Source organism: Microcebus murinus, chromosome 1 (genome assembly GCF_040939455.1).
Source record: "Microcebus murinus isolate Inina chromosome 1, M.murinus_Inina_mat1.0, whole genome shotgun sequence".
Taxonomy (NCBI): Eukaryota; Metazoa; Chordata; class Mammalia; order Primates; family Cheirogaleidae; genus Microcebus; species Microcebus murinus.
The window spans coordinates 150,561,995-150,576,389 of NC_134104.1; the positions used below are offsets into that span (position 1 = coordinate 150,561,995).

General features: G+C 47.9%; 1 protein-coding gene across 1 annotated transcript in view; it reads left to right on the top strand.

Annotated features, from left to right (window-relative positions):
• The first annotated feature begins 12,444 nt into the window (after positions 1-12,444).
• Positions 12,445-14,395, top strand: part of CDCP1 (CUB domain containing protein 1) — a 60,690-nt gene continuing 58,739 nt past the window's right edge. The window contains exon 1 of the mRNA XM_012770333.3: positions 12,445-12,683. Within this exon, the coding sequence (XP_012625787.3) occupies positions 12,602-12,683 (82 nt within the window). The 5' untranslated portion in view covers positions 12,445-12,601. The remainder of the gene's footprint in view (positions 12,684-14,395) is intronic.

Genomic DNA, 14,395 nt, shown 5'->3' on the forward strand with positions numbered 1-14,395 from the left:
AGCTCAGAGATGAACAAACATCACGTACTTCCCAGCTTGCTCCAGAGTTGGCCCCAACTGGCTGTCTTACTTCTGAGTTTCTGCAGCCCAGAGTGAGAGAGTACCTTAGGATATGTCTGTGAAGCTTCGGGTGACAGTTGCCCAGTGTCTGTGGCAGGCTTTTCACAGCCTCAGGGGGTGGCCCTCCCTTCTGATTCCCTCTCTGACAGACAGCTAGTTCTTCTAAGCCAAAAGTCCTCTTCCTGTGACATCCCAACCTGCCCAGAGCTCTGCTCTTTAGAGATGCAAACCAGAAACCTAGTCCTGCCTCACTGACACGAATCCGCACTTCCTCTGGAAGCTGCTCCTACCTGGGCTGAAGCCATTAGTTTCCCTAGTCCAGCCCCAAACTCCTGTGCCAGCTTTGGATCTCCCTTTCTTAGGTTCCTCCATGGGTGGTCATTATGCCACCAGGCACCAGCGACACTGTGTCTGCAGGCCTACAGGCCTGTGTCTGCAGCCTACAGTTATCCTCTGAATCCTCACTACAATGCTGCAAAACAGACACTGTGCTGAGCATTTTCTAGATAAAGAAGCTGGAGCTCCAAGGTGCAAAGTGACCTGTGCAGAGTCTCATAGCAGGTGGTCGGCAGAACCGGGATTCAGATCCATGCAGGGAAAGGTGAGGTTTTAGGAGCCGGCTGCTGAGTTTTTAATACAGTGCCCTCTAATCACTGGCTCTGAAGACTGTCCATAGATGTGACGTGAATACTGAATGTCATCAACCTCAGATACCATCAATGTCTTGCTGTACTGTCGCAAGGACCTCTACGAAGAAAAGAACACATTGTGCTCTTGTCTGATCAGCTGTACAATGCATCTCAATTTCAGAAATGTCACAATGTGAGAAAAAAAATGGTTCTCCAATAAAATATGGCAAAAGGCTTCGGGATGAAACATGTTTGGGGAATCTTTGAGTTAGTCAAGCTTCCTCCCCACGTGACACTTGTCAGAGTTTGCAACGTGCTCAGCTGCACCATCACCGATGCATAGGTCCAGAGAAGCCTTCTAACCCAACACCCCAGCCAAGGGGTGTTCGCAGGGTCAACTGGGAAGAAGCTGCTTTAAGGAAGAGGAATATACAGGGACTGAGTCAAAAACCTGGAAGAATTTAGATCTGGAAAGAAAAGCACCAAGCACGCACTGGAGCAAAGACCTCAGAAGGCGAACTTGGGGAGGAGCTGAGGCAGGGCAGGAAGGGCAGGAAGAAAAGACAGAGAGAAACTTAGGAGCCGATGCTTCAAGAAGCCCAAGCTCCACCCTCAAGGGTAGGGAGCACAGCTCCCCCAAGTCTAAAATGGCCAGTTGGGCATATTTATTAGTCAAGTGGAAAAGAAACAAAAAGCTCACTGACATAGCCGTAGGAGATTTCAACTTGGCTAAGAACAACTCTAGAAACGTGATAAGAATGAGGACAATCAAATTAATATTTTAAAGAAAAGGGGATTGTTTTGGGGTTTTCAAATATTTATTCTAACTAGACCTTATACCTGGTAAAGGTCAACAAATATATATTGATTGACTGTTGGCTTCATTCTGACAACAAATATTTTTGAAACACAAAAGCACTGAGCTAAGGTCTGTAGGGAGGTCACCCAGATAAAGAGAATGAGATTCTCATCAACAACATAACCAGAAACTCTGTATTTTGTTGATTGTAAGATGCAGATTTTAAAAACTCTTAACATCTCTGAAGGTGGACGGCATCTCACAGTTGGGCCTCTACAACGTGGTTGTCACATCTATGTGTGCCCACACTTAGCCATAACTGTTCATGTTGGCGTCACCTTCAACTGAATAATATATGGAGCTTAGCCACCATTTAAAGTATCATCAAAAAGATTATAATATGATTCGGTATGGAAACAAAAAGTTGGGGTGAGCACAGACAGGCATGGAAATAGGGCAGTGGGGCATACATTTAGTAGTAGAGTAGCAAACAGTTGTCATTAGAGGAATGATTGCAATTCTATATTTTCTTGCAAAGTGATAACCAAGTGCTTATGGGATTTAGGGGAGAATGTTGAAGGCACAGGATTAAAATAAGCTGTTTTGTCACTGAGAAGCATGCAAAAGAATAGGCCACGCGCTAGCCAGTGCAAGGGAGGGCAGAAGAAACTACTGACTCCACTGGGGTAGATGAAGGAAGGGTCAAAGCTGTGCCACAAAAGCCAGTGTGACCCATGCCCACTCTGCAGAGGCTGCCACCAACACATCAAGCATCCGTAATCAGAGGCTTCCTGCTGACTTTCACTTAATTTCTAGTGCATGAGATTCAACTGGGGAAAAAGTAAACCTACGAGTTTAATTAAAAAGGAAAATGCTAACTCAACCTTAGTATTCTTAATACAGTATTCAGCTTGACTCAAAATTATACTGACAGGCCGGGCGCTGTGGCTCATGCCTGTAATCCTAGCTCTTGGGAGGCCGAGGCGGGCGGATTGCTCAAGGTCAGGAGTTCAAAACCAGCCTGAGCAAGAGCGAGACCCCGTCTCTACTATAAACAGAAAGAAATTAATTGGCCAACTGATATATATATATAAAAAAAAAAAAATTAGCCGGGCATAGTGGCACATGCCTGTAGTCCCAGCTACTCGGGAGGCTGAGGCAGAAGGATCACTCGAGCCCAGGAGTTTGAGGTTGCTGTGAGCTAGGCTGACGCCACGGCACTCACTCTAGCCTGGACAACAAAGTGAGACTCTGTCTCAAAAAAAAAAAAAAAAAAAAATTATACTGACAAAGTAAGAGAGCATTGTGTCATAGATTAATTTGCAGTGTTTTTTTCTTTCTTCATTGTACATAAAGTAGTGTGTTTCTTGCCATGGTTAGTATCTTTGATTTGCTGAAATATACTATGTGCAATGAGGGTGGAAAATGAACTATCTTCGCCTAAGAAAGTACTTTTGATAAGGTAAGTCCTGAGGGAACCTAAAGGTGTTATTAGAATCAAAGCAACACATTGAGCATCTACAGCTGCTAACTTTACAAAACAGCTACACCAGCTGCCTCCTGACACAAGTTCACACCCCCACCCATGAAAGGGGCCTGCAGAAAACACCAAACATGAGTCAGATCAGGCCTCTAGCTCCAAATACAGAGGGCAGGCAAACATGTCAAATGACCTCAGGCTGCAGGAAATAGAGTAAGACAAAACGACCCAGTTTTCACAACAAATAAATTTCAAAGGGGAAAAAAAAGGTAGAGAAGATTCCCCTCTATACAGAGTATATTCCACAGATTAAACAGATTTACAGACACACCACGGACTTAACGATTCACTTCCTAAGAATAGAGTATGGAAAGGGGAAAAATGATAACTTCGTGGTGCAGAAACCCTAACCAAGTGAGGGAGGTTAGTATCTCCAGCGATGCCATGGGGACATCACAGAGTCCTGACACACTGTGACAAGAAGGGCGTTATCACTTCTGTGAAGTTCTTCCCAGATTCTCAACCCCGTGTGGTCCTGAGAACAACACCTGACCAACCCAAATTGAGGGAAAAATCTACAACGCCTGATCACAGCTCCTCAAAATTGTCAAGATCATGAGAAACAAGGGAAGACCGAGGAGCTGTCCCGGACGGGAGGAGCCTATGGAGACGCAACAACTAAATGCACTGTGCTGTCCTGCCTGGGGTTTTGGGGAAGAAAAAGGACATTAGTAGAAAAGGTGGTAAAATCTGAATAAAGTCTGGAGTTAACTAATAGTAAAGTACTGATGTTATTTTCTTAGTGTTGACAGACGTATCATAATATGTAAGCTGTTAACGTTAGAACTAGCTGCTTGAAGATACATGGGAATTCTGTGTACTATCTTTGCAACTTTTCGGTAAATACAGAATTATTCCAAAATTAACTTTATTTTTCAAAAAAAGACACACCAACCAATTGCGATATATGAATCTTATTTGGATCCTGATTAAATAAAACAACTGAACATTTTTAAAAGTGACATTGATGAGACAATTAGAAATTTAACACTGATGATATTTGATGCTACTAAGGAGTTATCATTCATTTATTTGTAGGTGTGATGACAGCATTGTAGATAAGCTTTTTAAAAAAAGAGTATATATGGGGTTTTCCAAAAAATTAAACATGGAATTTTTATATGATTTAGCAATTCTATTGTAGGTATATACACAAAAGAATTGAAAACAGGATCTCAAAGAGATATCTGTGCACCCATGTCCATAGCAGCAGTGTCCATAAAACGCAAAAGGTGGAAACAATCCAAATCTCCATTGAGAGATTAATAGATAGACAGATTGTGGGTTTTCTTTTCTTTTCTTTTTCTTTTTTATTTGAGACAGAGTCTTACTCTGTTGCCCAGGCTAGAGTGCCGTGGTGTCAGCCTAGCTCACAGCAACCTCAAACTCCTGGGCTCAAGCAATCCTCCTGCCTCAGCCTCCCAAGTAGCTGGGACTACAGGCATGTGCCACCATGCCTGGCTAATTTTTTTTCTATATATTTTTAGTTGGCCAATTAATTTCTTTTCTATTTTTAGTACAGACGGGTCTCACTTTTGCTCAGGCTGGTCTCGAACTCCTGACCTTGAGCGATCCTCCCGCCTCAGCCTCCCAGAGTGCTAGGATTACAGGCGTGAGCCACCATGCCCAGCCGACAAATTGTGGTTTTAGATAGATAGATAGATAGATAGATAGATAGATAGATAGATAGATAGATAGACAGACAGACAGACAGACAGACAGACAGACAGTGGAATAGCCTTCAGCTTTCGGAATGAAGAGAATTCTGATGCGTGCTACAACATGGGTGACGCTGTGGCTAAGAGAAATAAACCAGTCACAGAAGGACAAATATTAGATGAATCCACTCATCTGAGGTACCTAGAATGGGCAGATTCACAGAGACAGAAAGGAGAATGGTGGTTGCCAGGGGCAGGGGGAGCAGGGGTTTCACGGGTGCAGAGTTTCAGCTTGGGAAGATGAAAACGTTCTGGGGACGGAGGGTGGGGATGGCCACACAGCGATGTGAATGTGCGCAATGCCATGGAACTGTACACTTAAAATGGCTCAAATGCTAGATTTTATGCTACATTAATATAACAGATATAATTTATCACAATAAAGGAAAGAGTGCTAAACTCTTAGCGATACGTACTGAGACGCGGTAGAGATGAAATCCCTGAGATTGGTTTCAGAAAACCCAAGACGTGGGGGAAGTGGACGGGGGTCAGCATAGGCCAGGACGGGCCACAAGGAGACAACTGTGGAAGCTGAATGGTGGGTGCACGGGGTTTGCAATCCGATTTTCTCTATTTTTGTATATGCTTAAGGTTTTGTGTTAGAAAAAAAATCACGGCAACGGAGGAGATGAGGCCAGTCTCAGTTTCCCCACTGTCCTTGACTCAAGCAGCTCATGCATTGGCTGGGCTGGCAGGACAAACATGCCCAGCACCTGCTGAGAGTGCCACCAAAGGTCAAGGAGGGACAGAGCCCAGGAGTGCACGGGCCAGAGCAGGCCCATCTTCCCAGAGGAGTGCACTTGGGCTGCCTGAGGATACGGCGGGACTGTTTGCAGGCTGAGTGGATGGGGGTGGGAGGGCACTCCAGCGACCAGTGGCTTCACCACTGCTTGGTCAGCGCTGCGGCTGCCAGTTCCAGCCACCCCCCATGCCATCTGATGGGCAGCAGGAAGTCTCACAGCTTCAGCCCCCAGTCTTTCCCCACCCCCTCCTCATGCTGAGGCCACCTTCCTGTCACCAGCCTCTACACCTGGTGTGGCCTAGCAGAGGCTCTTGGGCTCTTCTGGGAGAAAAGTGTCCACAGAGTGTAGGGGCGGAAGCCGAGCTGCCCCGGGCAGAGTGGCAGCGGTGGGTGACAGCAAAGGCACGAGGACGCTGGCCAGCCCGGTGGGTGCGCTGGCAGAGTCGGGACCAGGATCCTTCAGGAAGGAGAGCTCAAGCTCTACGGGATGGACACCTGGCTTCTGCTCTGAAGGTCACCATCAGTGTGACCCTACTGTGTCACTCATCCTTCCCAGGCCTGTGTCCTCCAGGAAGGTGACAACTAGGTGAGCTCTAAAGCCTCCAGCTGAACGGTGATATGACTCGATTCCTTCTCTAAGGGGAAGAAAATCCCTGAAAGCACTTCTAAAGCTATCTTCCTCCCCAGATCCAAAGAAAAACAGAGAAAGAAAGAAGTGAGGCTGGCAGGCAGGGGCCTGATGTGGGGATGGGTCATATCCGAGGGTGGTGCCGTCTCCAGGGATGGGCAGGGTACGGCTCTTTCTGCCCTGTGGGCAAGTGACTTGCAGCAAGCCAGTTGCACAAGCTTCAGAAAGGAGGAGAGACAGCTCTGTCTCTAGCGCTTTTCCTCTCTTTGCCCCCTGGCATTTTACCTCGACCTCGCAGATGGTGCAATTTGGGGAGATGACAGAGCGTGGATGCTGGGCTTCAGGTCACTTTGGGGTGACCTCAGAAGGTGCTTAGCTGCCTGCTCCTGAGTTCCCGAGTCAGGCAGAAGTGAGTTCACTCAGCCCCAGGTCCGTGGCAGCGTGACTAGCTGCTCCGTGAGGGTTTTCCTTGTGTCTTACTCACCCTAAGACTGAAATTGTACCATGTGTTTACCCCTCTGGCAAGTTACTCAGCTGGCCCAGTTAGCAGGGCAATCCATGCTAGTACTTGGCAAAGTAAGTCCTTGCCAAGGAGCGTCTACCTCATCCTGAGACCATGGCAGGCTCCTCTGTTTCGAGGCTTCCAAGGGTGCCTCTGCCCCAACTATGGCTTGGTGGTTTTCTCCCTCAAACAGTAGCTGACATTAGCAGTGACACCAAGAGCTGTTTGTGCACTGAAAGAATCTCAGCTTTGTTAACTTTCTTAATCACCTGGAAAGCAAAGCTGCAGAGAGCCGCCTGATTCAGACAGATGTTCCTCCCACCCTTTGTTCAAACGGGACACCAGACTCTGCCCAATATCACAAGCCCAGGGGCTGGACACCCAGCGTGGGCCACAGTGGCCTCCTTCTGGAAGCCAGGGGCCCTACCCCTTTTAAAAATGAACTTCGTGTTCACCCTTTCAGGATCACAGTTTCAAAGAGCTCCCCGAGCTCAGCAGTCCCAGTGAGCAGGGCCACCCATGCCGGCCCCGGCCAGTGAGTGCATTCCTTCCCATTCCCCACTATTTCTTGACCACTGACTGACATAGTCAGTCAAGTCCTGCTTTCAGCTCCAGGAATATCAAGAGGAGTAAAACAGAAACAACTTCCTTCCTTGGGGAGCTGACACTTTTTCAGGTTTGAATGAGTTTATGAAAAAGCAGGTCTCCAGACTTCTCTTTCCAGAACTCCCCCCTGCACCTCCACGACTTTTATTCCCACCATGCCGGTCCCCACTCCTTTCATCCTCTGCCCATGGCAAAGGCAATCTCAGCTCACTTACTGTGCATTTGCCATGTGCCAAGCACTGGGCTAAACGTGTTACCTGTATCATCTCATTAATTTTTACAACACCCTATGAAGGACACCCTCTCGTGGCCCCAGCTCATGGGTGAGGAAACTGACGCATATGCAGGTGAAAGGAATTGCACAAGCTGGTGAGTTGCAGGGCCCGTATCTGAATCCGGGACATCTGACTGCAGATGTCATTCATAGTCACTGAGCCATTCCATCTCACCCATTTAGGTCAAGTGACTTTTTTTTTGCAGTGAATCACTTGGGTCTGCTCTCCCTGATATTTTCCATGGCACCAGAAATGTCTCCTATGCTTGCCTTAGGGTGAGGTTCAGTTACAAGTCACTAGAGGCTTTCAATGTAAGTGTATGCCTCTCGAGTGTAAATATCAAGGTGGGTGTGCAGGGCTGGTGCAGGCCCTTTCTCTGCAGTTGCCCATCTGTATGTGGCTCAGTGGAAAAGCACAGTCATGCTGCAGTGTGTGTGGGTGCATTTCTCCAATTTAGTGATTGGATTCATCACTAAAAACCAGTGGATCCATTTGATTTTATCACACCCATCTGTTCGCTCAGGAGGGAGGAGTGGCTATAGAATTCAGGGCCCCCAGTGTGGTCAGCCATATGTTTTGCCATTTGACTCAGTCTGGATGCTGGGCTAAGGCCGGTGCCCATCACCCTGGGAGTTCCTCGCCTCTCCCTTGGGCTGTGTCTGTGCTCCCTGTAGCCAGAGGCAGGTGCATCATGAAGCTAAGAAAGCTCACACGTGCTCCCCTGGTCATAGGTCTCTGTGAAATTTGCAAAGATCTGTGTTTTAACTGCAAAAGACTCCTCCCTCCACCTCCTCTACATCACACTTCCTCTTATATGATGTAGCATTCAGTGGCTGTGGGCATTTTGAGATCTGGCTAAGGGGAGGTTGAATCAGAGGTACATTTAATTGGGGTTTGGTGGGATATGTTCATTAATACTTAATTCACAGGCGCATTCGTGTATGGTTAAGTCACTGCTTGTTCTTACATTGTAGTAATGGCTCCCAGGAATATTCCTCCCACCCACTGGGCTGACTCACTGGGTGAGCTGACCAGAGCAGAAAGGCCAGAGGTGGTATTACATTATGAACCTTGTCCTACAGTGTCCGACACCAGAAGTATGTGCTTAGTGGAGGAGGAGAAGGAGGAGAAGGAGGAGGAGGAGGAGAGGAGGAGGAACAAAGTTTAAAATGTACAGGTCCAGAAGAATCTAGTCTGTGGAAAATTCTTCCAGTTATCAAAACTACAAAATTTTGAGCATGATATTCATTTCTCATCATGCCTTATCAAAAAACAAAAGTTTACTCTGTCAGAAATAAATTGGAAATGCAGTATATATAATTATGAATTCCATACTGTTTTGATCTTCATATTTAACAGGAATCATGGAAATAGAATTTGGAAGAATTTCTGTATTTGTAGGGCACAGAACTATAATGGTTCTATGGACAGTATTTCTGTGTGTGAATTCACATGTTTTGTGCACCTCAACAAGTCAATTGTGTCTTCACTTATCTGATGCATTTTGCAAAATGGCCTGAAGAAATGAATCATTTAGAGCTCTAGCAGGCAGTTAACAGTAAAAATATTATGTCGTTCTTCTGGATTTTGTGACAATTGTGATATTTTTCCATTTTTTCAAGTTTGTAACTAGTGATTTCTTTCCTCATTCTAAATACAGTAATCACTTTTCACATCTGATTTTCTATTTGTAACTTTGTATTCTTATTCTTAAGGTGATTATGTTTAGCCCCCCCCCCCCACAAACCTGTATCTACTTTTCCCTGTGCTGCATGCATGTTTTTTTAATGGAACATATCTTCCAGTATTTTCTTGAGAAAAGGTATGTAAGAGTTTTAGAGGTATCTTGAGATCTTGACTGTCTAAAAATGTCCCTTTTCTACTTTAATCACTTAAGTGGTAGTTTGACTAAGTATAGAAATCTAAGTTGGAAGTTATTTTCCTTCATAATTTTGAAGATATTGCTTTATAGTTTTCCAGCTTCCAGTGTTGCTCTTGAAAAATCCAAAACCATTTGATTTTTGTTGTGTGTGAGACCCATTTCTTGCTCTGAAAGCTATGGAATCTTCTCTTTGTTCACAGGTTTCTGAAATTTCACCACAAGGTGCCTTGATGTGAACATATATTATCCATTGTACAGGACACTCCACGAGTCTTTAAATCTTGGAAACTCATGTCATTCCAGCCTTAGGAATTTCTGAATTATATCACTGATAATGTCTTCTCTGCTCTCTCTAGGATACCCATTATTCAGATATTAGATTTCTGAACTGTACCTGCAATTTTCTTAACTTTTTTCTTCTACTTTTTATCTCCCTTTGTCTTTTTGCTTTACTTTCTGAGAGCTCTTCCAACCCTTCTGTTTATTTTTTTGTATATCTATAATCTTTTTTTTTTAATTTCCAAGAATCCTTTTTGTGGTTCCCTGAATGTTTTTTTTTTATAACATCCTGTTCCTGCTTCATAGATAGAATATGGTCTGCTATCTTTCTTAGAAAGTTAGTAATTGTTTTGTTTTGCTTTGTTTGTTTGTTTTCTTCTCCTTGCATAGTCTCTTTCTTTCAGATTGCTTTTTTCAGTTTGGTTAGTTGATCTGCTTTGACTCTGTCACATTAGCAGCTTTCCTTAGATGTCCTGAAATCCTGATTGGTCATAGGCAAAAGTGAGAGATTACAAAGCTGAGAGTTGGTGGGGCTTACCAACTGACAGTCTCCAATGTCCCTATCTTTAGGTTTTTCCTCTTGGGATGGTCAGATTCCCCAGAAGACTCTTTCCAACTCCAGTGTAAATAATAAAGCCCCTTTGTTGCGTTCTAGGAGGTAACTTGGGGCCAGGCAGCTAGAGACCTCAGCATCCAGAATGCATATCTTCCCTTTATCTACCTATTTTCACATTTCCTATGCCATCAGCTATGCCTGGCATCCTTGGGCCCAGATCCGTAGGTTTTTAACCTCTCTAGAAAATAACACTTCAGACTCCTGCTGGGATGAGTGAGGGGCAGTTGCCCAGCCAGGGGAAAAGAGGATGGGTTCCAGGATCTAACTACAGGATCAACTAAAGCTTCTCAGGCAGCTTTCTCCCAGTCTTCCTTGTTTTAATCGCTCCTTCGTCTTCTAGTCCAGAATCCCCTGTACTGCCATTCCCAAGGGTTGCTTTTGTTTTTGTTTTAGGAATTCATAGTGTAAATTGTGTTATTGCTCAATTTTCCCCACTATTGTCTTAGGGTTCTGCCGTCTACAGTCTTCTAAGGCAGTCCCTGCCTGTCCGTCTGCTGTCTAGCTTCCAACTTTCTAGCTTTCACTGTTGTCATCTCTCTGTTCTCCCCACGTTTGTGCGCTTATGTATTTTTTTAAAAAAAATCCCTGTATTGTACCCTTTGTAGGGTTTCAGAAGAGGTCAAAATTATATGGGACAGTCTACCTTAAAAGTCACCTTTCAAGCTGCCATTTTTCTCTGGCAATGGATTACAGCTGCCTACATTTCTTTCCAGTTCCAAAATAACCATTCAGCCATGTTTGTGAAGACAAAACACCTCCATACCTTGGCTGTGCTTTGCTCACGGAACACTCCGAAGATCAAGATAGTAACTCGTGACATCTTTATTTCCACCACATAGCTGAGTTGTCATGCAAAGGATGCTGAAATGCCTCCCGACTTTTCTCTTTGCCGGGACCATCACTCATCCTTCACCCCCAGAAACTTAGTGACTCTCATTCCATTTTCAGAAAGTTGGGGTGTCAACTGTCCCAGGGAAGCCAGTTAAGCAAACTTTGGGATGTGGGTCACGCCTCCGGATTTGATGGACCCTGATGGACCGTGGACTCCCAGAAGCAGAGTTTGCTTTATTCTCATCACTGAGGATACAGAGAAGGAAGGGGTGAAGACACGATTCCTCTCCCCTGCTCACAAAAAGAGCTGGGGCAGCCTGGCTCAGTTCCCGCAAGGATTAAACAGAAGTGGGGGCTGGACTGAACACGGATGCTGCGGCAGCGCTTTGGCTCCTGTCCCAAGCCTCCCAGGTTGTTCTGGGTGACCCTGGTCCATGGGCACAGGTAGCCCCAGGGAGTCATTTTGGCAGGATCCTGGTCTGCCAGCTGAGAGCTCCTGAACATTCCACCACCTCCCCCTGTGGCCCTGGGATCCCAGACTGGGTGTGTGGCCTGCAGGGTGGAAGGAGCACCCATGGAACGTCTGAAGCCAGAGACAGGTGACATACTTGCAGTTGGGAGGAGGGAATGGAGCCCAACAGCACTGATTTTACACCCTAGCATTCGACTGGAATGCCTCACACCCACGCCGCACACACTGCTTCACCCACAACCCACCAAGGGGCACACACGACTCCATTTAAAACTCAACAAAGGAACACGTACTACTCCATTCACAGCTCAACACCGGGCACATCCTGCTTCTAATTTACTAACTGGCCCGGGACGTTGTGTAGGTTGCGTAACTCAGCAAGTCTGTTTGGTCTGTAGCTTGTAAGGGTGCCGTGAGCATTGTAAATATTGCTGGCGATGAGCGGGGAGTAGGCTGCAGGCTCACAGTCCTGCAAAGATTAGCCGTAGCTTTAAAGTCCAGGGAGGCTCAGGGCCAAATCAGGGAAGAGAGCAAGCCAGGGCTTGACCCACAAATATGATTCCCCTCCAAAATGGGGCGCACAATGGCCTTCTTCCTCTCCTGCACAGCGAAGAGAAGGTGGAGTGGCCTCCCCTAAGGGCGACCTTCACGTCTTCGGACAAAGAGACCTGATCATTCTCAGCCTCAGGGAAGGAGGACTCAGCCCGGGAAGGTGGGGGCAAGTCCTCTCCAACGCCGCAGTGGGCTGTGGAGTGGAGGGGGGACCCAGAGACCTGGCCCCGGAACCCCGCTCCCTGCGCTAGAGGCGGTCGCTGAGGCAGGAAGGGGAGGAGGAGCGAGAGGAGGGACTGGCTGGGTCCTCGGTGTCCCGGCTGCGCAGGGCGGAGCCCGGGCCTGTCCGCCCGCGCAGGTGAGCGAGCCGGGGCGGAGCGCAGCGCAGCCGCCGCCAGGCGCCCGGGGCCCCTGCTCGGAGCCACGGGCCACTGTCGCTTTCCCCACCAAGGCCGAGGCGTCCCGGAGCCATGGCCGGCCTGAACTGCGGGGTCGCAGTCGCACTGCTAGGGGTCCTGCTGCTGGGTGTGGAGCGCCTGCCGCGCGGCGCAGGTGAGTGTGGAGCTATGCGCGCGGGTGGCGCCGAGTCGTGGAGGTGGCCCGCCGGCCGGCGCCGGGCGCAGAGGGGCGCAGGGTGTGGAGGGTGCGGAGTGCGGGGCGGCGCAGTCGTGATGCTCGGGTGACTCGGGGTCTCCGGAACTGCCCGGCTCTGGCGCGCGCGGGCGTCGGGGGCGGTGGCCTTGCCCGGGTGGATTCAAGCGACCTCGCCCAGGGCGCAGGCCGCGGCAAGTGGGAGTGTCCCCGAGCCGGGAGCCTCGCGGTCTGGGAGGATGAGCCTGGTGCTGGTCGAGGAGGGAAAAGGAGCGCGCCGAAGCCGAGCCCAGGCGACGTGCCCAAGAGGGCTTTGCTGGGGTTCTTGGGGACACCCGGCAGAGCGTGGGGGGGGGGCGCTTTCCTCTCCAGGCTCAGCCTCTGCCTCCTCGGCCAGGAGGAAAGTGCAAGAAACCTGACTTGATGTCGCGCTTTCCCACTAGATCACTTCTTTCCCCCTCTGCGCCCTCCGTTTCCCTCTCCTGAAGTTCAGGAACGTGAATTCAAAAATGAAATCGCCGCGTAGGAGAAAGCCGCCGGGGCCGCGCGCGGGCTGGCCGTTCCCCAGCCTCCTTGTGGGGGCTTGCGCGCTGGGAGGGGGGTGTTCCGGGGATGTGTGAGTTTCGTGTTGTTCCGGTTGGGGGAGGGACCGCAGTGTCCCAGCGACCGGTGCCAGCAGGGAGGTGCCCTTTGCGCCCTGGAAGTTTTGGAACATAGTAAATAACCTGATTTTTTCGTGGAAGAACTTGATATGAGGCATTTCCTGAGATTAGCACAGGTTTTCTTGTTTTTTAAGTAGAGCTACACGGGGAGCGATCTGGGTCTTCAGTTCCCTTTGCACCTACAGGGGCGCTTGTGTGTGGCAGGTAGGTCAGTTAGGGTAAATTAAGGAATAGAACTGAAGGGGTGGGGTTGAACTTGGGCGTCCCAGTGACTGCCGTCATGACAAATACAAGCCGGGAAAGTTTCCCGGTTCCTTTCTCCAACATCAGGTGAGGTGTTGCCGCATGGGAGATAGAAGTTTTAAGACCTCGTTTAAAGCATTCTATATGTATTTGTTAGGATTGCAATTTCAAGATTCCCTTTTTAAGAAAAAAAAAATTAGCTTAAGAATAAAAGGTGATTTAGGGAGTGAAAATGTGTGCCCGCCAATCTTGGAGCCTTATTGAAACTTGGAATCGTTTGAGATGTTTTGAGCTTTCTGTGAAGGCAGTTGGAGAAACCCCTTCCAGTAAGATGGGTGCGAATCGAGACATTACTAATGACAGGAAGGACAGCCTGCCCTGAACGGGCTCCTGTTACTTGTTTCGTTTCTCCCTGTGACCTGGGAGGTGGCCATTTTGGTCTTGGGTGACTTTACCTTCCTTCCAGGAAGTTCTTGACTGGCTGAGTCCTGTCTCATGGTTCAGGGTGTATCAACACTAGGAAACTAGGTCTCCTTCCACTTTCTTAAGTTCCTCCCTGTGGTCTCGGGAGGTGGCCCTGTGAGGCCACATTGTTTGGCTGAACTGCGGGTTTTTGTGATGGGAGCAATTGCTGAGTGCACCTACTTTGCCTGGTGTCTTGAGATCTCACTAGAGAAGGCCTTGGAGAAGTCACTGGAGTCTGTCTTAAAAGGCTGGGGAAGGCCAATGCAACCTGGCACGGTGAATTTGTTCTATAAATCCCTGAGG